The sequence below is a fragment of the Notechis scutatus genome, chromosome 2 (assembly GCF_049901735.1).
Source record: "Notechis scutatus isolate UNSWTSFEM ecotype Mainland chromosome 2, rNotScu1.2, whole genome shotgun sequence".
Classification (NCBI taxonomy): Eukaryota; Metazoa; Chordata; class Lepidosauria; order Squamata; family Elapidae; genus Notechis; species Notechis scutatus.
Genome location: NC_142010.1, coordinates 69280517 through 69307354, shown reverse-complemented (window position 1 = coordinate 69307354; position 26838 = coordinate 69280517). Strand labels below are relative to the sequence as shown.

The 26838-nt window shown below is 38.1% G+C and overlaps 1 protein-coding gene across 2 annotated transcripts in view; it reads left to right on the top strand.

Moving 5' to 3' along the window:
- Window positions 1-26838, top strand: part of KDM3B (lysine demethylase 3B) — a 49179-nt gene that overhangs the window by 8584 nt on the left and 13757 nt on the right. The window contains exons 2-14 of one of the 2 annotated variants that reach the window (XM_026673341.2): window positions 1179-1346; window positions 2461-2574; window positions 6877-6982; window positions 8369-8493; window positions 11251-11319; window positions 12232-12804; window positions 14565-15813; window positions 17302-17503; window positions 19760-19974; window positions 22490-22642; window positions 23728-23835; window positions 24148-24275; window positions 25888-26167. In XM_026673341.2, the coding sequence (XP_026529126.1) occupies window positions 1179-1346; window positions 2461-2574; window positions 6877-6982; window positions 8369-8493; window positions 11251-11319; window positions 12232-12804; window positions 14565-15813; window positions 17302-17503; window positions 19760-19974; window positions 22490-22642; window positions 23728-23835; window positions 24148-24275; window positions 25888-26167 (3490 nt within the window). The remainder of the gene's footprint in view (window positions 1-1178; window positions 1347-2460; window positions 2575-6876; window positions 6983-8368; window positions 8494-11250; window positions 11320-12231; window positions 12805-14564; window positions 15814-17301; window positions 17504-19759; window positions 19975-22489; window positions 22643-23727; window positions 23836-24147; window positions 24276-25887; window positions 26168-26838) is intronic. The other variant, XM_026673342.2, reaches the window with a different exon arrangement.

Genomic DNA, 26838 nt, shown 5'->3' with positions numbered 1-26838 from the left:
TGTTGTAGATGATCTCCTGTCAGGTTGAAACACTTCCTTCTGAACAGCACTGCAAAGATAGTGACATACATCTCAAGAAAAACAATGTGCCCTGTTCTGCTCTCTCCCCAAGATGTCTGTAATTGCCTTCCTGGTTAACTGTTGACTAACTTCGATCCCTGCATAAATTCCTACCCGGCTTCTTGCCTAGTCCTAGATCAAGATCAAACTCTTTGTTCTATCTTTTTTTTCATTGTCTTAAAATACAGACAACAAACATGCTTTATTCTCTTTTCCCTTTAATGTCTCATATTAAATCAGAGGGCCCAGGATTTGGCATACTGTATTGCCTTGATCTGTACTGTGGAATGTCTGGAAACAATACTGTAAATACATTTGTTACTCCAAAGAACTCAGTTTACCTTGTCTTTTCATGAGAGACAACAATTACTATTAAAATGCTTTCCTTTTTCTTTGACTCCTCTGATGAGTATGAAGGTTAGAAGGAACAGGTAGGATCTTCTCTTCCAGGAAGTTTTGAAGGTGGGGAAACCTTTATGCTATTCCAGGAACTTTTTGTTGAAAAGAGATTTGTGTGTCATAGAATTAGAACAATCCATTTAGGTCATTGAGTTTAAACTTCAGGAATCCAAATTCCTACTTGTAGCACTCTCTGCTGATTGCAAGAAGAATTGGCAAAGAAAAGTAGCAATTCCACCAACTTTTTATACCTTCTCTAGAGCTTCCTATTAGGTAACAAAGTATTTTAGAGTCTGGGTGAGAAGCAGTCATAGGCTTGGAAGAGAAATGAGATTTTTTTTTCACAGTGGGATTTGTTTGGCAAATGCCTGCTGGGTTTTTTTTTTCTACTACCCACAACTACATTGCTATCAGGATAGACTGTCTCTATGCGCTTTTGAAAAAGAGACAGAACCTTGTCACTTTCTTGGGAGTTTGGGTGGGGGGAAGGAACCCCAGAGATTGCTTGTTTCTTATACCAGTGTGTGGTGCCCTCTCTGTGTGCTTGCATGTCTCAAGGGAAGGAGGTTGTACTGCTAAGTACATAAATAGAGTCTTAGTTGAAAAGCTAAGCTGATATTACTAGATACTCTTAGGAATACATCTACTGTATGACAGCTTGGCATAAAATAACTGTTTGCATTTATATCTGAATGAGCACATTCTGGAATCTCTTGCAGATATTTGTGGAATTTGATCGGTGCAGTTGGAAGCAACATGCTTGGGTAAAAGTGCATGCAGAAGAAGTTATAGTTTTGATGCTGGAAGGTTCCCTTGTTTGGGTTCCTAGAAATGAACCAGTTTTGTTGCAAGGAACCAGGGTGTCAGTTGAACATTGGCCTGCATTGGTGAGTACTTTCACTATTTGTTATAGTTAATTTGAAGCAACTTACGTAATATCAGATTTTACTGTATGAGACCTAAAATCTACTTGTCTTTTAGGTTAATTTTTGGCTAAAATATGGATTTAGGCTGTAGTGTGTGTGTGTGTGGGGGGAACCTTATCGAAATGAAAAAAAAAAAAACCTACAATGAAAAATTTTTACCCTATAGGTATGCTATGGGGAATCAAGGAATGCTTGATTTACAAGCATTCATTCAGCGATTGTTCAAAATTACTGTGATGCTGAAAAAAAATGACTTATGATCTAAGCCTGATATTATAGCCATTGCAATGTCCCTGTGGTCACATGATCAAAATTTGAGTGCTTGCAGGGATCCTTTTAACTCCCTCATCTCCCTTTCTCTCCCTCCAATCTCTGCCCTTTTCTCCATGCTTCACCCTGCCTTGGAGGGTGGCAAGCATCCCCAGAACTGTGTGGTTTTGCATGGCAAGCAGCTGCAGAGCCCTGTGGTTCTGGGGCTGCTTGCTGTCCTGCTTCCTGCCCCACAAGTCAGGGTGAAGGGAGGCAAAAATGACAGAGATGGGGTGGGGCAGATAGGTTGCGGGGGTGAGTTAGAGGCGGACCCTCACTATATTTCTGGGCTGGCCAAACTCAAAGGATTGGATTGGCATGGATACTCACTGAATGACCTACAATTCTACTTAACAACTAATGACTACAATGAGGAGAACCAAGATTCCCAAAATAATTCAGTCTGGTCCTGTGATGTCTCACTTTACAAGCACACCAACGTAATGATGGAAATTCCACCCCAATTTTGGTCATAAGTTAGGACAATCTGTATTATGGGGTTATTTTAAAAGTATTGGTATCATTCTATGTAAAAAACAAAGCATATTGTGTGGGGTTGTGGGGGATGAAAATGTGGCCAGCTTCAGTTTTACAGAAAATTGTATAATTCCTTTTAGCAGATTAAAATATTTCTCAAACAAAATTTTTGATTATTCTGATCATGTTAAAAATAACTTGTTTGAAACTAAAGAGCATTATCTGAGTGTATATGTCTGTGCAGTCTTCCTAATGTGTATTTCTACTTTTGTTCTGTTTTTATTCTCAGACATTCACTCCTTTGGTAGATAAGCTCGGTTTAGGGTCTGTGGTTCCAGTAGAATCTCTTGTAGACCGAGACTTGAGATTCCTGTCTGATGCTAATGGATTACATCTTTTCCAGGTAACTTACTCCAGAATTATACACCTTTTATTTGTCATGAAATCAATATGAAGGCAATGTGAGCTTGATTTTTAATTGTGCTTTGTCTTCAATTTTCTTCCACAGCACTATCTTGTTTGGGGATAAAAGGAGTGCAGTAATTAGATAAAGTACTGCTAGGATCTATCATGCTGCATGATAAGCAACCTTTGCAGTGAAATGGAAATCTTCTTTGCTATAGGAGGGAAGGAAAGAGAAAGGCAATCAGGATTCTGTTATTATAGTCTGTATCAGTAGAGTTAAAGTAGTTCTTAGATTATCTACTTCCTGACCTGGTCTACTGTGAAAGGCTGCTAAGTTTTATTCTGTGATGCTTCTTAGCACATGTTAAATAATTGACATTTGAGGCTGCTTTAACATTTGTTTCTGCTGGAAAAGCTTATGTAATGTTGCATTTGGACAAGTTGGCCTTCACTGAAGTCAAACATCATTAGTTTAAAAGCTTAAATGCAGGAATGGGGTCCTACCGGCATAACAACTGGTTCGGGAAGTGCACGCATGCATGCCAAACGCACACTGCACCCACGTGCGCGCTACTGGCTCTGGTGAGCATTTACCTTCTTCCAGCTGACGAGCGGCACTCAGCTGTGCCACGCAAAGCAGATGAGGAGGTAAAAGCATAGGATAAAGGACAGCCTAGAGCAGGGGTGTCCAACCTTGGCAACTTTAAGACTTGTGGACTTCAACTCCCAGAATTCCTCAGCCAGCTTTGCTGGCTGAGGAATTCTGGGAGTTGAAGTCCACAAGCCTTAAAGTTGTCAAGGTTGGACACCCCTGGCCTAGAGCCTGGGTGGGCCAAGCAGACAATCAGGTGGTTGTCCCAGCGAACCAGTTCAGTGTCAGCCGCTCTTTGGAGCTATCAGTTCTATAGAACCAGGCCGAACCAGTAGCATCCCACCCCTGCTTAAATGTAAATAAATTATGGCACCTCAATCAGAATGCTTTGAAAAAGTGTAAGAATGTGTGAGAGGATGCAGAGTATGGTTAATCCCATAGTTTGGGATTTGAAGATACTTAGTTGGAATGCCAGAGAACATTCCAGCTAATAGTTGGCAGTGTTCTTTCAACATGATACATGGAAGGTATTGGAAAACCTGTTAAGGCCTTTGCCAGCCTGCTTACTGGGGGAAAGCTTGGCACCATAACTTGAGCGATAGTTATTGCCTAAAGGACATTTCCTGGAATGTTTCCTAGCCCATAGTATCAGAGCTTGGATAGCTTCAGTCTTATGGTCACTATTTTGGCTGTTTCTCCATCATTCTTTCAGAAACCTGAGCCTACCAACAGTGGGAGTAGATGGGAATTTCAAGAAAGGTGAAGGTTGTAGGAAATTTGCATTTACTGTATGTCTTCTGGCCTAGGGTTGGATTTAAACGATGAGTTCTTAGCCAGATTTTGCTGCAGAAACTTTTTGTGTCATCTGGACCACTTATGAGGATGTTTTGGAGGAATATTTCCTGGTTACCTACTCTTTTAAGTATTGGCTGGAAGAAGAATGTCAGCTGATCATACTCTGGGAAGGTAGATTCAGTATATTCAATACATTAGATTGATCACTTCTTCCAGCATTCACTTTTAAAACCAGGAACCAGGACTAGATTCTTGAAGCTATTGATTTTGGCTCTTGCAATTAAATTATAGATCTGTATAAAAAACACCTTCATCCACAATTTTATGGATGAGTGGACAGGCTTATATCACTGAAACCTGGGTGGAGAAGTAAGGGGTGTTCCTTCTTCGGAAATCTCCTGGGTTTCAGTTTTAATATTTGATCTGGATTCTGGGTCTAGGCAGGCCTCAAATTATGACCAAAATTGAATCTAGAATTTTGGTTGCAAATAATTGCAATTGTAAGTCATTAAATGTCTGGTCGTAAGGCAAGGACTACCTGTAGTAGTAGAAGAAGGTAGCTGTTCTCATCCATGAGGCTCTGCTGGCGTCAAGAGTCACTATTGTGCAGATAACTAGATGTGAGACCTTGTTTGTGCAGTTGGGCCCAAGGGGCCAGAAGAGTTTGCAGATTGTGTATTCTTGCACTTCTTACAGAGTAGCATCTGTTCCAGGAATACTCAACCTGGTTGCTAAGGTGATTATGGAGTTCCCTTGGCTAAAAATTTTGGCCTTGCCTTGTGGATGGTCTGGAGCAACCCACAAGTTCATAGTTTCCCTTACAATTATGAACCAAGTTACCAACATCCATGAGAAGCTCCAAACAACATGCATGGAGAAGAAGCAATAGAAGGGGCAGCTAGAGTGTTACCTGAAGATCCGTCTTGAATTTGACGAGATACTAATATAACTTTATATTAGAGCCTACATAATGGTGATTGGAGTGGCAAAATACAGGGTTGTTGGGTTTGTTTGTTTTTTGCTACCCCTATTGCCTATGCTGAATGCTGTCCAGTGGCCCTTTTCAAAACAACACATTCCCTTTTTAGGAAAGGAGGTTTGCCAAGAGTATCTGAAGGGCCACTGTGAAGAATTTTCATATATTGGCAGACAAAACTACTGAAATTCAAGAGGAGCCAGATTACTGCTGGACTCTGCTAGTAGAGATGACTGGGGCCTTGCATTGTGAAATGATTTGGGATCATTTTGAGTCTGTGAGGCCTGAGATAGAGCTCTATGCAGTATCAGCCCCACTACTTCTAGTTGGATCTTTGTCCAAGATCTCTCATGAGATGGCAGGTTGGATTTGAGCAAATATCAATGCTTCATTTGAGTGAGGGAATATTTCCATCTCACTTCGGGTTCGGTATCATCAGTATGGTGATGATGCCTAACTATTCATCTCATTTCTGAACCAAACAGCTACGGTATGTAGTGGAAACAGTAACTGAGCAGTCATAGTCTGAATGGGGAAGAAGAGACTGCAACTGAATCCCTGCAAGATGGGAATGGATTTAGGCCTACCAATTTCAAGAAAGCTCCATTGTTGACTCTGAACAGAGTTGTATACTTCTACTCAGATGCACACAATTTGAGGATCCTCCTAGATTTACAATGTCTATTTAAACTGGTGGCAGTAGTGGCCAGGGGAACTTTTGTTCTGCTGCATCTTATATATCAGACAAGGAGTCCCTGCTTGCAATCACTTATGGTCTACCTGTTTTGACTACTGTGTAACTCATTCTGTATAAGGCTATTCTTGAAAAGTATTTGGAAGCTGTAGGTGTTACAGAATTTGGTGGCATGGTAGTAATGGGTATGGTCCGGTTTTCTTGTTGTCTCCACTGCTTTGAGAGTTGCACTGGTTGCCATTTGGCTTCTAGATGTAGTTCAGGGTGCTGATGGTCACCTTTAAAACTATACATGGCTCTGGACTTGACTAGCTGTGGAAGCACTTTCTCCTATGTTCATTTGCCCATTCAGCAAGATCAAATAAAGTCACTCTAAATCCCATTCCTATCAGACCATCATGATAAAATCTTCATAAACAGGCATTTTAGTAGTCCCCACCCACCCACCCCAGTAGATATCTGATAAGCTTCATCCCCCTTGAGCTTCAGGAGAAGATTCCTGTGATGCAGGAAGATGGTATGCTATAATCAGGCTTGCAAGTGTGTGGCATTTGTATTTGTCCGTTTTTAATATTTAAATTTTATGTTTCCATTTGTTACTTTTTTATGTGGGGTACTTGAGATTTTGAATTATTGTTTTTTGTTGCTACTATTACCAACCATGAACTTTTTTGGGGAATGGGTTGCATACAAGCAAGTATAGTAGAACCTCTGGTAACAACCATAATTTGTTCCATAACTTTGGTCGCAATCTGATTTGGTTGTGACCTGGACCTAATTTTGGAAATTTGGCGCTTACAAAAAATATGGCGTGGAAGGAGAAATTGGCTGCAAAAAAAAATAATTGTGAATTTTTTTGCTCCGAACACAATTTGGTTGTGGTCAGAAGCGTTCCTGACCAGAGGTTCTACTGTAAAATGTGGATGCAAAACTTTCAGTTTAGGGTATGCGCTGTGGAAAGGGCTTAACACATATTGTTACTCCTAATTAAAGCAGTATAAAGGTTGTGCATAAATTCATCAGAGTATCTATTCTGTTTCTCTAAGTTGTGTCTGGCAAAAATATCTATCAAACTTTACAATGTGCTTGAGAGAAGTAGCAGAACTGTATAATACCAAAATAAATTTTAGAAGCAGTTCCAAAACTTGGACTCCTGTCATTATCTGTGAACAACTTTGGCAGTGTTACTCATGCTTTTGTCTTATTTCTCGTCTATTTTTTCATATTAAAAACATGTTGGCAGATGACAACAGAAAGTCAGAGTCAACTTCTCCAACAGCAGCCTTTATTAAGAGAAGCTGTCAATGCATTGGTTGGTGATCAGAAGCTTCAAGAGATCTTTAGCAGAGGTAAGATCAACAAGTTTTTTTAAAAATGTGTTTGATTTTGATGGCAATTAGATTATACTGATAAGCGCTACTTAAAGCCTCATTTTGTTTGAAATGTTTCTTGTATTAGGCTTCTCAAGCCCAAACCCCAAAATTAATCAAGTATTGTTCTGCATCACCTGAAGCAACTTTTCTGTTCTTTACTAAATAGGTTTCAGTATTCAAGCCTTAGAAGAAAAGGCCTGATATCTGCAGATAATTAGATAATGGTGCTCCTGGACACTACAAGCAATATATCAATATATAGGGCTTAGCTTCTTTTGGTCTTGGGCCTTTACATCCCTTTTATGTTACATATGTATATTCCTACATTTTAGTTTCAAATCTCTGTTGTTGAAGTATTAAATGTGGCCAGAAGCTAATATTATTGAGCACTTGCATCTATTCTTTCAAGCTTCAGGAACATGTGCTTTTTAGAGTACTATAATCATCTTTATTCTGAGCTTCCTTTGAAAAATGTTGGAAAATTTCATCTGGTTCAAAATATTAGATTTGAGATAATTGATTAGGGCATAGTTCAAAATACTGGTCATGATCTTTAAAAGTCCTAAATATCTTAGATTAAGTTATCTGAAGAATCACGATATCCATTATAAATCTGTTCTTAACTCACAGTCTTCTTTTGGCCAGGTAATATTAAAGAATATTTAAAATGTACAAAGAAGGCCTTTTCTCAGGCAATCATATTCTCTTCGTCAAAGTCTGATCTCCTTTCTAGACTTGGCATGGTAGACCTGTTGTATTGAATTGTTTTTTGATGCCAGAGCACATAGATTTAGTTTTTTACTGATATGTTTGTATTTAATGCTTTGAATAGAGGTAGATGGTTGGTTTTGTTGCTGTCCCTGTGGCTGGAAATTGGGATATGTAGTAAATCAAAGATGAGTCTGGTATTGCTATAAATACTTGAGCCAAGAGTGGGTAATTATGTGAAAAAATAATGTGGGTTGTAGTTGAAAATTCTGGAGAACAATAAGCTGCATGTCCTTGTATTGAATAAAGATAGTTTGCCCAAAGGTGTCCTCCAATTCCATTGCATGTTTTCACTAGCTATTGCTAATTTGATCATATAAAAGGTGATTGAAAAAAAGTAAAAAAATATTTAGAAGTTACTGTCAGCAAGTTAAAATATTTTAAAATACATTTTAGAAATGATCCTATACATTTGTGGTAACTATTTCTCACAATAATAGCTTTTAAAACATTTTTACTTTATATTCTACAAATACTTACAATTTTGTATATGTTTTGTATATTAAGAAATAAGCACTTTTGTTTTTTTTCTGTTAAATCCTTTGGAAAAGAATTTATTTCTGTCTTATATGATCATATGGAACTCTTTTCCAGGACTTTACAGTATACAGGGTCAAAGAGTTAAGGTGTATCAGCCTGAAGAGGAAATCAGCTGGGTCTCTGCAGTTGTGAGTTGTCAAGATCCTCTTACACGTCTGATGGAGGTGGTTTTGACTGAGGTGTGAAGCTTTTCTTATGGGGTTTTGAGGTCCAATTTCTTCATTTCAGTTTACTGAACAGGAGGTTACAGATTATCTCCCTGCTTTGTTTTTGTATGGCAAAGTTGATACTTTCTCTAGTAATCTTTTGATGACTAGTTGTTCTACTTATTTAAGAAAACATTTGTGCTAAATGCATGATAAATTTGTAAATTATGCTTACTATAATTCTACTATGTATACATATATTTGATTCACATTTACTAGTAACTGTAACTTGTGTTTTTTTTTTGCTCCTTGAAATGATTTTAATTTTGTACTGTTTTGCATTGAAATCTTCAAGTTTCGCAGTTGTGAGTAATTATTTGGGTCATAACAAAACTTAAATTTTTAATGGATGCCCTGCATGTTTGCATATAACAAATGCTCCTAGTCATGGCTTCCTCTTAGACTCTCTATTCTTCTTTGGTGTTCATTTTATCGTAATTATTTATTTATTGTTTTGTTTAAGATTTAGTTGGTACTTTCTTCCGTTTATGACATTGAAGGTCCTGTTCTGTAAGTGCCATAGTTGCTGGAGAAACTTCCTCCTCTTGAATATACATAAATTGTCCTTATTATGCCTGGGCAAAGAACATACACTTGAGTCTTGTGTTGTCCAGGATTAAGAAATTCCAGCATGACAGTACAAGTGGCTTCCTGGGAAAAATATTGAAAGCAGATCATTCCACAATCTCTGGTGCTTCTGCTTTTTCAGTGTTTGTATGATGGCCCAAGCTCTCACAAGGCCACAGACATGAAAACTAAGGTGTGTACTTGCAGATAAGCAAAGAATTTTTAAGTGGCAAATGCATTCCAAAACCTGGCTTTGACTTACCTGCAAGTATAGTTGTATATTTAAAAAATATTCATATTTCCCGTATATACTCATGGATATAAGTGACCCTCAGATTTGAAACCAAAACATGGATCATCCATGGATGGCACAATTTTTTTCTGGTATTTTTATAAAAATTTGAAGGTCAGCTTATCTGCGAGTGGACTTCCACATATATGATAGACACTTGAGATCAGTCATGTCCAATTTTCCAGATGATCTAATATAGGTTGCGGTCTATTATGAATTCATTCTGTACATCCTCATTCCACAGTTCAGGGCTCTGTCAGAGTTAACCATCTGTTTCAAGGTTTGTAATGCTCATTACAAAAAATGAGATTAATGGAAATTTATTTGAATTTATAACTTTTAGAGAGCTTCTAGATTCTTAATTTTCTAAAATCCACCTATTATTATATATTTAAAAACATGCATTTGGTTTTTTTGACATGCTGCTAAACATCTTACATTTTTTATTTATTAGATTTCTTTATTAAATTTATATGCTGCCCATCTTGTGGTCCAAGGAAATTTTTTTGAGAAGTCAGGTCCATTTATGCAGGCAAAAAAACTTTTTAGCATGTGTTACCACACAGTAAATAAATATTGGTGTCTTTTGAAGGTACAAAAAAAAGCCACAATATTGTGAAATTGTTAAATGTCACAAGATTACAGTTATTTCATCCATGAGATGTCATTTTATGCAAGAACATATCACAGATATTATTTTGGGATTTCATAGGTAGTGTCTTGGAACATTGTACTCCACATGTTACCAACTCTTTCAATGCTTGTGTAAAAATTCAGAAGATTATTAAAATGTATTCTCTTCTGTCCGTGGATTTTTATATCAACTCTTTTAAAAATCTTTAGCAGCTTTCTCTGCTGCCAAGAATGTGTAATAAAAAGTGGCTATGGAAGTAGAATGTGCCTACTCAAAGTCTCACCTCACAACATTAATATCCTTATTCTGTCAAATATTTGGTTTATTTGCTGAGATGTTTTTGTTCAGATTGTTGGATTCATGCAATTGGAATAACAGCAGATTGTTCAGAAATAATAACAAGTTATAATTTTGAGATAATGGAAATTCTTTAGTTGAGGCTTGTGTATAGTTTGTCTTCCTTGCCTTTTGTGTATAAAAGAGGGAGATAGAATGTATCTGCTTCTAGTTTTAAACCATGATGACTTTAAATGTGATGTGAGCATAAATTTTTGTTTCATTTTAACTTGAAGTAATAAGACCAGTTAAATTTTAGGTTATGGTCCTGATTTATTTTCTAACCAGAAGTTTATTTATTTTCTAACCAGAAGTACAGAGCGCTCTGTACTTTAAAGAAATTGTGGTTTATTTTTAAAAAAGGAATAAATATTTCTGGTTTCCTTTTTCAGTGAACCCAGAGTTTGATGAAACTCATACATCTAATACTAATAAGTGATTTAGTACTGTGTCCAAATTGAATTTAGATGTCACTCTCTGTAGAACTTCAGATAGTACTGGAGGGAATATAAGGAATATCTCGTTCTTTTATTTAGGAAAAGTGATATCTTCGGTCTTATCTTTGTATTATCTGGTATAATTGAAAATTACAGCCACCTTGAATGTTTATATAAACAGAAAGCATTAATACAAGTTATAATACCTAATATTAGATTTATATAATTAATACATAATTAGAACAATTTTCAAATAAGAGAAACCAGTGATAGCGCGTCATATAATAGGCCACATTTAAAACAATGAGTATGATAAAGAAGTGAGATGTCAAAAAAGAAGTTTACATAGCTTGGGGACATAGTTTGCAGATGCTAATTGCTGCTTTGTGGACAGTGTATTTTTTTTCTCTAATACTGGATTTTCTTTTCCTTTTTTGTTTCTGGATTCATTGCATAAAAAACAGACTGGTGAAATCAAGTCAGTAGATCCTCGACTGATTCATGTTGTGATGGATGCATCTATTCAGAATGAGGTACCATGTTTTAGTAGATCGTGATATAAACAGTTGTGGGCTAAATAAAGGTGTGTAGCTAGAGCTTCATTGTCTATCCAATATCTCTAGGTGGATCTAGCTGTGCTACATGCAGGTGTGCATTCTGTTCTGCACCCACCAGGAGATTCTAATCTTCCACCTCTCCCTAATTCAGGGAAGATTACTGTAGAAAGATGAGAGTAGTGAGTCTCTGTTATTCAGTGATTATATTAAGATTGCTATCAATTCTAGTGAAGATGATGAAACAAAGACTATGTTGAAGGGAAATGATAAGCATCTACAATTGACCACTTGAAACTTTTAAGGACTGCATTTGAGATGTGAGCTACATATAGCTAACTGTCAGAAGATCTGGCTCATATAATTTATTTGAACTTGGTTTTGCATGTTATATGAACCCAATCATGGTGATATGTAAGCCAGGGTTTATTCAGAAGGGCAGTGCATGATTCCAAACAGTTCCGGTTCATTTAATAAACTATTTTAAATAAAGCTTGACTTGGTCTGATAGATGAATTAATCAAAGTAGTTATTGCAATAGTTTAATAGAGCCTTCATAATTGTTTGATTTGTTTAAGTATGACTTGCTAATTATAACCAGATCCTATTCACGCTTAAGGATAAGCTGTATGGAATTCAGTCAAACATAGCCTAAATTGGCAGGCATGGAATTATGTACAAATTAATGAATGTCAGGTTACATATTGATCTATTATTTAACATACCTTTTAAATATTATTTAAAGCATCTTGTTTAAAGTTCCTTAACATTAAGCAATATTTCTTAAAATCTTTGGGTAGATAGCAATAATGATTTCTATTGACTTTGTTCAGAGGTGTGTAATGTTTTTCTCTATTACAGGGGGACTCCTAATGTTTTTCTCTATTACAGGGGGGACCCCTAAAGGCAGGTAAATCCTCCAAAGGGAAAAAAAAGAGAGAGTGTGTGGATGGGAAAGATGGACGAAGAAGAAAAAATGCTTCTGACACTGGTTGTGACCATGCTTCAAAGAAGCTAAAGGAGAGGGGCGAAGTAGATACTAATGGAAATGATGGTGGCGAGGCAAATAAAGGTGCATGGAAGGGAAGCGGTGACATGACTCTGGATCCAAAGACCAAGCAACTTCCCCCATTTGTTTCTCCAGCTAATCGAAGTATTCGCTTTGCCACATACACGAAGGAGAATGGACGAACTCTTGTGGTCCAAGATGAACCAGTAGGTGGTGACACTCACGCAACCTTCACTTCCTTTCCTTCAGCTTCTGCGCAAGCCCTGTTGAGTGGAGCTGGAAGTGAAGAGATGACAAAATCCTTAGAACAGAGCAGTCAAGGTCTAGTGGCACCTCCCACAGTAATCGCTACAACTGGGACAATGCCAGCTACTGTACAGGTCTCGGATACTAGCCTGTCGGCAACTTCTGATCAAGAAAAGCAGAAAACGGGCCATTCACAGATCCAGGGAGAGGTAAGTTGTTTATTGCCAGTTTGATGAATATCTAGCATTGCAAAGCTGATGCCAGTATATAGAATGCTCAGACATTTTGGGAATTGCTAGGATTTTATATCAGATAGCATCAAAAGATACGTTATAAACAGTGGTGGGATTCGATTTTTTTTACTACCAGTTCTGTGGGCGTGTTGTGCCTTGGTGAGCGTGACAGGGGAAGGATACTACAAAATCACCATTCCCACCCTACTCCAGGGGAAGGTTACTGCAAATTCCCATTCCCTCCCTACCCCAATAACCTGCTTTCCAGCTCCGTTCTCCTGTGCAGGGCAACAAAAGAAGATCCAGCCGATCAGCTGGGACTTCGGATTCAGAGAATAGACGGGGCGGGGCCAGTCAGAGGTGGTATTTGCAGGTTGTCCGAACTACTCAAAATTTCCGCTTCTGGTTCTGCAGAACTGGTCAGAACCTGCTGAATACCATCTCTGGTTATAAACATTACAACTTTGGATTTGTTTTTACACACACACACACACACACACACACACACACACACAATAGTTTTATATAAATTTGTTCAGTTTTGATGGGGTCACAGTAATGAAGGAGATGTATAATAGGATTTTGGAACAGTTTTTTCGTGGAATTGCAACAGTAAGTATTCCGTAAAGAAGGCTAAATACAGTATGTGAATAGAAAGTAAGAGCAACTATACAAGTGAATCCTTCTCTTGCCTCGTTAGAAAAATGATACTAATTTGCACAATAAATGAAACTGGAATTCAAAAGTCTCCAGTTTAGTGTATGTTGATTATCTTAGTAAAAGGTGTTTTTTAAAAAGGCAAGTTATATAATTATTTGGAGAAGATGGGTTATTTATCGAGGTTTTTTTTTAATAATTGGAACAAGTGGGGAACTGGATCTGGTCTAGAAATGAGATTCAAAATCATGATGTTCTATTTTCCTTTTGCACAGAGAAAAATTCTATGTGCAGAACATACTGAGTTATTGCTCCCAGTCTTTCCCTTCCCTGCCTTATATAAAGGCAGTCCAGCATGGAATGTCCTTTATTCTTTCCCTGATCAAAGAACATATGGCAGAAGTAATTTATCCAGTACTTGTCTTCCTCCATCAGAGAAGTTTTGAAGAAGGCAGAGGCAACTTTCAATAAACTTACTGATTTCACTCACTCACATCTTCTATTCACTTCATGGAGGAAATACGAAGTTCAGGCAAAGCAGAACAAATCTTGATGGTATTTCTGAAAGAATGCCAGCAAGAGCCATTTCTGCCAGTTCCATCTGGACCTCCCCCACCCTCCCTTTGGAAGAGAAAAAAAATATAACAGAGTTGCAAAAGAGGGAGGGACTTTGCGGGGGAAGGAGAAAAGAGACCAGGTGGACAGAACTGGTAGACCAGATGTTTACTATTTCTGTTTAAGGAAACACGTTACTATTTCTATAATACACAAATTGACAATTTAGGGGTTTCAGAAATGGGAATAAAAATCCGGAATCATACGCTCTTTTTTAGAAAAGAATTACAAAATCAGCTTTGTGAAAACAACTCACCTGTGTACATAGATGTAGCAATCAGTCTGAATTAATTTTGGCAGCCTGCCATATCTTTTTTTTTTTTTTTTGCACAATATATACATTTTGATACGGAATATATTGCTAAGATCCGCTCGGCCAGTTTATTGGGGAAATTGCCTTGGGTATGGTGAAATTTGAATTTTGTGGGGTGAACATAATTAGCTGCCTAACTCTTTCATTTCAGAATACCCAAAATTCAGCATCGGCTTCTGCAGGATTTGGAATGACGCAGTCATCTGCATCTCAGCCTTTAGTGTTTGATGATGGGCAAAGCCAATCCAATGGCGTATTAGCTTCAGAGAAGGCACCTGTTGGATTTTCCTTTGGTAATAACACTGGTCATGAAGTCCAGCAAGACTCGGATCCATCAAAGAACTTATTTTTTCAGTGCATGTCCCAGAATCTTCCCTCCAGTAACTACTTCACAACTTTGTCAGAAAATCTGACCGAAGAATCCCCAGATCAGGACTCGTTAAAAAAAAGTTCAGAGAACTCGAGTTTGGGGATCTGCAAAAGTAAAGGCCTCACTGGAGAAATTAATCCTGGAACTCAGTCGGGCACCCCTCCAGAACGGAAGCTACCACTGGAATCCATGCCTACTCTTACTCCGGCTTTTCCACGAAGCCTCATGAGCACACGAACTCCTGATAATCATGAAAATCTCTTTTTACAACCTCCCAAATTGTCACGAGAAGAGCCCTCCAACCCCTTTCTGGCATTTGCAGAAAAATCAGAACTTAGCCCTTTCAGTAGCTTTTCATCTTCAGCTCAGCAGTCAGGAGCTTCTACTTCTCCCTCTTCAGGCCTTGGTCCCAAGATAGCTTCTGGCTGGCCAGATTTGCACACCTCAACTGACTCTTCAGCTAAAAAGAAAAACTTGTTTATAATGACAGATTCCTCCAAGACACTGCCCAATGTGCCTAGTGCAACTCTCTTTGCTGGTGTTCAGAGTTCATCTACTCTGGGGAATGGCCGTTCTAGTTCGCCAGTTGGCAGTCTGGCACAACCTATTGAAATGCCCACACTCTCCTCTAGTCCAACAGAAGAAAAGCCATCTGTTGGTCCTGGGCAACAGGACAATCCTTTAATGAAAACTTTTTCTAATGTGTTTGGCAGACATCCATGTGGCTTTTTCTCTCCACAGGCAGAGCTAGGACTGGAGAACAAACCCCCCTTTGAATCTGTAAAAAGGTTTTCTCTAGATGAGCGGAGCCTGCCATCTAAACAGGATTCTGATTCTAGCACCAATAGTGACCTCTCGGATATGAGCGATTCTGAGGAGCAACTGCATACCAAAGCTTGTCTGAAGGGAATCCCAGAGCATTTGATTGGCAAACTGGGTCCCAATGACGAGCGGAATGCTGAACTACTCATGGGCAAGGGAAAGGGGAAACAAACCCCTAAGGGCAGGCCTCGCACAGCCCCCCTGAAAGGTGATGTGTTTTTTTTAAAAAGGCAGAGTCTGGTAATTTGGGGACGACAGATGATGGGCTACTTAGTTCAGTATTTATATACCTGCTATACTGTCAATCACATGATACATAACAGGGTTTAAGTGAATCGTAATTATTTTAGGTCATTTTGCAAGCTTTTTCGGTGAAGTGCTTGTGTTTGTGGTTCTCTCTCCCTCTCCCTCTCTCTCTCTCTGTCTCTGTCTCCGTGTGTGTAAACTCGGAAGATAGTAAAATTGAGAATCCTAAAAGTGTTGTTTTCTTAAGATGTTAAATGTCAGGAAAAATATGTTGTGTAGTGGTAAAACTCAGCCCTGTATACAAGGCTACTTAAAATAGATGGTATTTTAGAGAAGAAATGTGGCTTGCCCTTCAATTCAGGTTCATGATACTTCTACCATAGTAAATGTTATTTAGAAATTAGGAATAAAACAATAATGCTTTGTGTTATTACAGATTTTATATATGGGATTGATTTAAAAGGAATTTGAATAGCAAGACAAAATACTGGGGAATTGGAAGGCAGCATTACGTAGGTACTAGAAAGAATGGTTGGAGAATTAACATAAAAAGAAAGAAATTAATAAACCAGAGAGGCATTTTGTATAATCACAAAAATCTCTGCAGCTCTTTGTAGCAGTCTAGAAGTTATACTAGGAAATGGCTGACACCAGCATTTCTCCAAGTAAGGCAATATATCTAATAGCATTTATCCTTACTGAACATGCTTATTTAACAAGCAAACATATACCATGTCCATTGAGATTCTCATCCAGGCCGTGGTTGTCCCAAAGATGCTTTTTCAAGAGGCAGCTAGACTTTGTGGTTTTTCTTTGAAGACATTCTCAGAGCTGAAGAAGCTTCTTGGATGACAAGCGAAACATCTTCAAAGAAAAACCAGAAAGTCCAGTTGCTTCTTAACAAAGCACCTTTGGGATATACCATGTCCCTGAGATCGTTGCATCAGATTTGGGTGTTGAAAGCATTCATTTAAATTATTCACATTTCCAACCTCTAAAAATGGAAGAAATCTAATTACTGGGGGAAATATAGGTACAAGCTGAATAGGAAGTTAGAAGTGACTGCTAAGAAAAATGAATCTAAGTATACAGTGGCTCATATCCGATAGACCTAAATACTTATAATCTCTGTGATAGCTGTAGTGTGAAATATATTGATTGTCATTTAAATATTTAATTTGAACAAAGGATAAGTATAGTGGGGAGAGTAGGGCTATACTACTGTTCCTGCTTAAATATTAAACCTGTGTGCTGATTGTATTGTACAAAAATTGGATAAGGCCTATTGCCTTACCAGCTCGCAGCAAGTAGAATCCTTCTCCTCCTATCTAATAACAGTTCTGTGTAAGTAAACATACATTTCACAGATTAAGTAAATACTTTCTGATACTAGCAAAAATGCTGTCTTGTAACCTGCTTGTAATACTCTAATAGATGCTTTGCTTTGTAGTTGGTCAGTCTGTACTGAAAGACATGAGTAAGGTGAGGAAGCTGAAGCAATCAGGGGAGCCCTTCCTCCAGGATGGCTCCTGCATCAATGTGGCTCCACATCTGCACAAGTGCCGAGAATGCCGGTTGGAACGCTACCGAAAGTTCAAGGAACAGGAACAGGATGACTCTACTGTAGCCTGTCGGTTCTTTCACTTCCGCAGGTGATAAGGCTCTCTTGAGTTATTTGTACTCTCTCCTTTGTTAGCGTTATTCTGTAAGTCATTACAGTAAGTAAGATCTCTTCTGATCTTACTTAGTTTCCACAGTCCTCTATAGTTCCAGAGAAATGCTACATGCATGGCTCAGATCAGTGCAATAGAATAATAACGAATATTAAAACTGGAAATATCTTGACTGGCATGGAAACATCTGACTGGAGTTTCTTACCACTGTTGCTTCCATGAGAAACCTTACTTAACTCTCTTGGATGTAAGCAGTCAAACTAGGGGGGGGGGGAAATTTCTTAAGATCACGTGCAGCATCACATGTGCAGAGTTCTACTCGTGTAACAATTTTCCAATGCATTTCCAAAATTTCCAGGGACCCTTTGGGATAGAGTTGAGCATTAATATTTTCCATATTTCAGTTGTTTAAATAATACAGTTCTGTGGTTCAAAAGCTTATATGGGCCATTCTGTAATAAGCCTGGAATATATTCTGTATGCTGGTACTTTAAACTGCAGATCTGTATATCAAAGCATGCTATCATTTTAAAAAAATATCATTGGGAAGATGATTTTCAAAAATTCCTGGGGATGGCTTCTAGAGGGAGGGGATGGATCCTTAAATGTAAGCACAACCACATTGAGAACCACTCAAGGATGAATTTACAGTACGTTTCACCACCCAGGAGGAACATACATCTAATATAGGTAGTCCTCGATTTACAATCATTTATTAAGTGACCGTTTGAAGTTACAAGGCTACTCAAATTTCCACGCGCTTATGACCATCACAGCATCCCCACAATTAAGAGAGCAAAATTTGGGCACTTGGCCACCAGTAGGTATTTGCAACAGTTGCAGCATCCAGGGAGTCATGTGATGGTCATTTGCTACCTTCCCAGCTGGCTTCTGACAAGCAAAGTCAATGTGGGAAGGCAGAATTAGCTTAAAAACCACATGATTCACTGAATTGAAGTGATACACTTAACAACCGTGGCAAAAAGGGGGGGGGCATTTGTTATGATTTACTCAATAACTTACCTTGCTTAGTGTCATAAGACGAGACAAGTAAAAGAGGAAATACAAGCATGCAACCTCATTTCTGCTTTGAATCAAAAGTTTATTTCATGAGCAATTTGGAACATGAAAGCCATCATAGTACAAACAATATTTCAGAAGATGGTACTTACATCAACAACTCATTGCAATGAGGTCCAGATAGTAGCTAGGTCCAGCAAAGAGCAGCTACCACCAGTGGCCATGACCTGAGATAGAACTCCTGTCAGGACTCCAACAAATCCACTGTTTAGCTGCCAACCCCTTCTTATATACTCTTTTTCTCTCATCTCTTCCGTTCCTCTGGAATATTACCAGGGTAACTTCCCTGTTTCAGTGTGCCATCCGATTGCTTGGCACTTCCATGTGCTTATCTGAAAAACTCTTGCTATCTGCACTTTAGGTTCCTTATTCTCATAATGTCCCAGACGGTCATGTCCAAAATAGCCCCCAAACTGATTAAACTGCAACTATTTAAGTTTTACACAATACATATTACAAATTTCACCTTAGTTTGCGTCTTTTATCAAGCTAGCGCTTTAATATACTGTCGTATAAGAATCAGTACAAGCCAGGTACAGGGCTAGGAAGCATAGACACAGGTAGAGAGTTAAGGGTTTCCTTCTCACATTAGCAGCTGAAATTCTGGTCTCAGTGGTGGTCATGGTTGTAATTTGTAGACAGTTTTGCATTAGTTCTGAGGGTTCTGTCCACTTCCTGGAGACCAGCAGACTCAAACTCTTCCTAGATAGCAATATAACTCATTGCCTTAGTCAACTCAGCAGCACATGTGTGCAGCTTATCTGAGCAATTTTAGTTGACAGGTATCTAAATAATTCCTCACAGCAGCCCTTCAAATGATCTTTACTGATACTCTCCCAAGGGGTCACCTTAAACAGTGCCATGGCATGGTAATTTTCAAAATGCAATAAAAGTGGGGAAACATCACCATTTTGCTTATAGGATTAGGCGCTTATCCATGTTCAGTTAGATTTCTCCTTTATTTTCCTTCCGTAGCATTCTAGACTTCTCTTCTGCTGTATCGTTTCCAAAAGTTCCTTTGAAAATTTAGGATATTTTTTTTTTAAGAATTCATTAATTATTGATTGATTTTGCTAATTTTGAATGATACCATAAAGAAAGGTTGGATTCCATTTTTCTGTTGAAGAGCAACTGATACCTGCAATTCTGTTTCAGACTGATATTTACTAGGAAGGGGATATTGCGAGTGGAAGGATTCTTAAATCCCCAACAAAGTGATTCTGATGCTATGAGCTTGTGGATCCCATCAGCCTCACCTGCAGAAGGGATCGATTTGGAGACCTCTAAATATATCCTGGCCAATGTTGGTGATCAGTTTTGTCAGCTAGTAATGTCTGAGAAAGAAGCAATGATGATGGTAGAACCACACCGTAAGTTCCTTTTTTCTTTTTAATCTTGTCTGTGAAATGTATAGAAATGGGAATAATCAAAAGAAAAGAAAAAATGAAGTCGTTATTAATGATTTGCCTTTTTTTTTTTTTTTTTTTTGCAAATTTGGTCCTCGTGGGGTTTGAAGAAGAGCTGCCTCTTTTTCCAAAATGTTTTTATTTGAGGTGTGAAAACAGGATTTTATGCAGGAGAATCTCTTAAAAACCAATTTTTATTTGTTGCAGTAAATAATGTAAAAAAACCCTTGCTTTCTATTGAAGCTAGGTTAACATAAGGTTCTATGGAACTAGATAGGCATAATTTCCTTTATTTGCCTTGTGCTGATGCAGCTTTTCTCAGCATGGAACCTTCCAGATGAGTTGGACTTCAAGAGTTTGTTCCCAATGTAAGTCTTCAAAAATGTGACACATCTGCTTCAAAACATGAAACAGGTTATCCTGAATCCAGTATAGGATATTTATGCGAGCAGAAGAAATCCATTGGCAAGAGGGCCTTTTTCACAGGTTCCCCTGGTGCATCAGTTGCACCTATTCCTGGATTGGGAGGTGCCGTCACTCATGGCTCGGTCACCTCAAAATTGGATTGCTGTAATTTGCTACACTGTACGTGAAGCTGTTCTTGAAGACCATTTGGAAACTACAGCTGATCCAGAATGCAGTGACAAAAGCAGATGTGTCATGTTATGCTCATCCCCCACTGCGCTGGTTACCAGTTGGCTTCCAGGTGTAATTGAAGGTGCTAAGCCCTTCATCATATAGAGCCTGGATAGTTGAGTGACAGCTTGTCTCCAGTTATGTCTTCCTTTCCATGAAGTCGGGAAGAATGGGCGTGTCCTAAATCCTGTTAGAGAAGCTCGCAGAACTTAGGAAGTATGCCTTCTTTGTTGCCAGGCCTGCTCTCCTGAATAATATTCTTCCCAAGGATTCATATAGTTCTCACCTTAATGATATGCAGCCTTGGGGTAGGTTTGTGCCCCCTAAATCCCTATGGTTTGGTGGTTTTCTAGTCATTTGCTACTTTTCCTACCGTATTTGCCGGCGTATAAGACGACTGGGCGTATAAGACGACCCCCCAACATTTCCACTCAAAATATAGAGTTTGTTATATACTCGCCGTATAAGACTACCCCCTCTTCCACACACCTTCCACTTATGCACTTTTTTTTTTTTTTTGACGCACTTTTCTGCTTTGGACAATTTTGAAATGAGCTAATCCAATTTTGAACCAAGAATATGCAAATAGCTATGGAGTTTAGAAATGAGTTTTAAAAATATTTTTCATTGCTTACCATTAAGCGTAAAATATGTTGTAAATAAAATGAGAACACAGGAAACATTCTCTTCTCAATACAGCTGATCTCTCTCTCTCTCTCTCTCTCTCTCTCTCTCTCTCACACACACACACACACACACCAAAAACCCGGACACTGAAAAGGCTGCCAAGGAACAGTATATTCAATGCCTTCTCTTTAATCAAGAAACAAGGAATTCCTTAGAATCTTTTTTTTCCCCAAGTGGCCCTCTTTAAAAAAAATATGGAGGTAACACTTTCATTCAAAAAGTCTTCCAGTATCTGGAGTCGCTCAGACATATTGAAGTGAGGCAGGAGAGTAAGTGAAATTTGAAATGATCCAGCTACCGTTTTCTTCCCCTCCCGCCCGAAGGCCATTATCTCCACGTCAAAACGAACGAGGAGGCAAAGAAGCCAAACACGCTAAAAAGGATCTCTTTATTTTCCTACACAAGGTCACACCTACTTTTCCGCATTCAAAGGACAACCTCTCCTCACCACCACCACACACACACACACACCCCAATACCCGCAAACAATGTTCTGGGCATTAATCACCATTGCTACATTAACCTGGTAAATTTATACCCTGCCTCCCCAGTGTTGCTTTGACGGCAGGATTTCACACAGCGGGCGCTCGCCGCTCTCTTCTCCGTTCTCCCACCGTTCGCACATGTTGGAAGCACCGTAAAACCTGATAACCCACCCGGGGCTCCCCATCCTTAACCTACAGCCGCCTGCATGCAAAACCTGCGTGCAAAAAGAAAAAAAGAAAAAGAAAAGTACGCCGCACGTGAGGATCTTCGAATCCTCTCCTCCCCACACCGCTAAGGAAGGAAGAGGGGGAAAGGTTGCGCAGCGCGTGGCGAGTGACACCCCCCCCCCACACACACACACACCGCTCCCCCAGCCTCCCTCCCGGCTGCAACTCAAGCTCGAAGTGGGAGTCGGAGTCCTCCGGCGTATAAGACGACCCCCCACTTGGAGGCATGTTTTTCAGGGCAAAAAGTCGTCTTATACGCCGGCAAATACGGTATATATGATTGTTTTTCATTTCTAAACTTGCAGAGGAGTTGAGCAGCCTCACAATTGAATTAAATCATAATAAACTGTTTGGGAGGTGTTTTATAAAGTACTCTACATTTTTAAAATGGCTGCTATGAATAACTGGCTAACCTTTAATTGTTGGGTTGTTTTTCCTTGTAGAGAAAGTGGCCTGGAAGAGAGCTGTACGTGGTGTGAGAGAGATGTGTGATGTATGTGAAACAACCTTGTTCAATATTCACTGGGTATGTCGCAAATGTGGCTTTGGGGTTTGTTTGGACTGTTACCGTCTGAGAAAAAGCCGTCCACGTAGTGGTGAGTATTTAGAACTGTCCAAGAATATTGTAAAACCTAAACAAATAGTCTGTACCTAGCAGGTTGTCTTTTGAAGAGATCAATTCATGATTAGAGGAGAGATGGATCTCTGAGTATTTTGTACTGATCATGAAGAGTTTCTCCCATTTAGCAGCAGAAGGAACAAGAGACTTCTTTTGTCATTTTGATGTTAAACTCTGAAGATGGAAGGGTACTTGGAAGGAGATTCCAATTATAAGTATATGTGAATTCAAGTCTAGTCTAGAAAACAATATCTTAGGCAGCAATAATGAACTCTCATTCTTTAATTCCAAAAATACAGGTAGTGCTTGACTTAACGACCATAATTGAGTCCAAAATTTCTGTTGCTAAACAAGATAGTTGTTTAGTGAATGTTGCCCCGTTTTATGACCTTCCTTTACAACAGTTAAGTAAATCACCGCAGTTGTTACATTAGTAATACAGTTGTTAAATGAATCTAGTTTCCCCATTGACTTTGCTTGTCAGAAGGTCGCAAAAGTGATCACATGACCCCCGGACATTGCAACTGTCATAAATGCATACCAGTTGCCAAGCATCCAAATTTTGATGATGTGAGTACGGGGTTGCTGCTAAAATCATAAGTCACTTTTTTCAGCGCATTGTAACTTTGAATTGATAACTAAACAAACAGTGAAGGACTATCTGTATATTATATGCAAAGTGATAGTGTTTCTGTTTACATGATGTGAAAAAATAGAATATAGATAAGCAGGTTTTCATTACTGAGATTAAGTAGTTTACCTTGGGGAGATTTATTTGATGGGGAAATAGGTTGGAAGGTTGATTCTAAGCTTGTTTAGGTTTTAGTCTTATAAACCTGTTATATTGGTACTGTCCAGCAGGATATTAAACAATGTAAATAATATGTGCTAGATGTGCAATTAGCACACGATGCAGATTAGTACAAATTTTTTTACTATGAAACTATTGCCCACTAAAATCAAAGGATGGCTTTCTTGAAAAATTATTAACATACAATACTTTGAAGCCATCAAAGCATAACATTTGGAAAAACTGGATTTCCCCCGCCCCCTGTATTCCAGAAACAGAGGAGATGGGTGATGAAGAAGTTTTCTCATGGCTGAAGTGTGCAAAAGGGCAGTCACATGAACCAGAGAATCTCATGCCAACACAAATCATTCCTGGCACAGGTAAAATCATTAATGCTTTTCCAAACCTATTTTGTTTTGTTTTTATTCTGATTTGAATATATTCTGGTGGTTTTTTTTTTTTTTAAAAAATCACCTCTAAAGCGGCTTAGAGGAGTTTTATAGAGAATATATTTCACCAGAGAGAACTTTACTAATCAGCCTCAGAATGAGTTATGTGTTAATTTTTGAACTATCTGAAGGTAGGTTATTTGTTTTTTTAAAAACCTTCACTACCTCTGCCCTAGTTTGAACGTAAATATGCTTGCTTTTCAAAGCTTCCAGATTTTCTTATGTTATGTTTTAACTTTCTAGCATTATATAATATTGGAGACATGGTTCATGCAGCACGTGGCAAATGGGGAATTAAAGCTAACTGTCCATGTATTAATCGGCAGAACAAATCTGTGTTGCGACCTGCTGTCACAAATGGGATTTCACAGGTATGTGAATTTTCAGTTTGACAGTAATTAGGACTTTCCTTAAAAGTATCCCAATGTGCATTATGCATAGTGGAATAAAGTGAACATATCCATAGCAAGGTATAAATAAATATCCTATATTAAGTGGATGTTATCTTTTGTAATTTTTTAGATCTCTCACAAAGTAGTTGCTGGGAAGATACTTATATTTTACATATTTAATCTATTCTGAATGATGTATGGCAAAAAAGTACAAAATCCTTTAAATTTTAAAATGATAATCTGCTCTGGTCACCTTATCCAATTTTTAGTTACAATAATTCTATCTTTACCTGTTAAAAAAAACTTATAACCAAGCCTATTAAAGATACAACAAAATCTGTATTTGTGCAGTTTATAATATGGCAGACCTAATGATAACCAGTTAAAAGCTACTTTCTTTTCACCATTATTACATTATATCTATTAAAGAGGTACTCAATCCCAAATCATACGATAAAATAATAGAAGTGCGTTTATATTCCACTAAAAATCCAACTGGATCCCATGCATTTAAGAAGATCTTGTTTAGAAAATATACAGTTTTGTAGTAGTCAAATAGCAGATTTCCTGCTGCTTTCCACATCAGTGATTAAGAGAGATTCCTCTTCTCTGTTAAACATAACTTCCAAACCTAGTCTAGGCATGTTATTGACTTGTCCATGGCTTTTTTTCAATTAATGTCTGTTTTTCAAAATGGAAAATTTTTTAGAAAGTTGCAACCCTTATACATTAGGCTTCTACTCTGATAAATCCTAATTTCCCACATTTTATGGTAAAATCTCATTGACTGTTGTTAGATCCTTTCAACTGGAGGCCTAGTGATTTACTTACTTAAAAACTCTGTGTGTGTGTGTTCGTTCGACACTGCCGTTTCTGGATAGACTGGATACTGGCTAATAGATGTAGGGAGGCAAGTTAGACTACTAGACCAAAACCATGGTGACAGAAATGCTTCTGCTGTTTTAGATTGTGTCTGTCAACGTCTACTGCCCCAACTTGACGACAGATTTTTGCTTCTCTTTTAGCTGAATTGGAAAGTGTAATTAGGTTTTAGCTCATAGCATATGACTTGAAAATGTCAAAATTAAAGATCAAGTCGTCCTGGAAAACATTGAAGTACTTTACCTGTTTATTGGACAATAGGGGCATAATAAGGAAAATTATGAATATAATGCATTGGGGATAACATTCGCTAAATAGTTTATAGGGGGAAATGATCAAATAAAGAATCTTGAATTTTGAAGAAAATGGTTCTGGCTACTGGATATTTTAATGGATGAGGCCTTAGTAGTTTGTTAAGACTTCATTTGCATCCTATATTTGTTTCTGTTGGTTATCAGTCATAGCTTTAGCCAGAAATGACTGTTCTTTGAATATTCTCTAATCATATTAAAATATAGATCTGGTTACTTAATATCAACTTATTGTTAATTGTCAAAAGATGTCAGTGAACTTGTAAACATGATTTTCACAATATGGTAATACCTATTATGTTTTGAAATAGTTTTATTCTTACTCTAACTAGTATTGATGTTAGCTTTTATTAATTGATTAAGATATTTTTGACTCTTTGAGTGTGATCCTATGTCAGCAGCTGCCCAGCATGAATCCCGGTGTATCAGGTCCTGCAAGTGAAAGCACGTTTTCCCGTGCCTCAGGGACAACTGAGAATGAGCCATTGGACACAAATGCTCCAAAATCTGAAACTGTAGAAGCCAAAGTAGAGGAGCCTGTTAAAGCAGAGGCTGCAGCTACCAGCAACAGTGGGGAAATGAAGCCTAACAAATCACTGTGTCCAGAAGCAAGTCCTTCATCAGCATTGCATTGGCTTGCAGATTTAGCGACTCAGAAGGCAAAAGAAGAAACAAAAGGTAAGCTGAAAATTTTAGTTAATGGACCAGTGTCTAGTGTGGCAAGGAGAGGACAGTGTTCTCAAAAACAGAAAGTGTCAAGGACATTTCCAAATAAACTGCTTTTCAAGTCTCAAGTATTCTTTACCATTTTTTTTACCAAATGGTAAAAAAAGAAAAATCAAATTGGCATAGTCTAAAAGAGCAACTGTGGTTGAAATTATTTTTTTCCACTTAGGGTTGACTTTGCTGTTTAAAGCAAAGAATTTGCATAGTTTTTACCTTATAATTCTTTGGGTGTGTGTGTGTGTGTGTGTGTGTGTTTAGCATAATTTAGGTATTCAGGCACTGTTCACTGAACATTTTCTGATGTTTGGTATCTTTATTCTGTATAATTGGCAGATGATGAGAAATTATTAATTTTCTATGACATGTTTGTCAATAATTCAAGAAAAAGGTAACTTGAATCTTCAGGCTAACTACTGATCTATTAGTCTCCTCAGCCTTAGTAGCAAAATATATTCCAGAAGATAGTATATTTTGCTACAATACTCCAAAAGATAGTTCAAGATACGGAAGGATCTTGACTGACTTTAACACTGGACCCTATCTAACAAAAATGAAATCCAATGTAGAGAAAAGGTTTTACATTTAGGCAAGAATAGTAAAATGCACAAGTATAGAATAGGTCA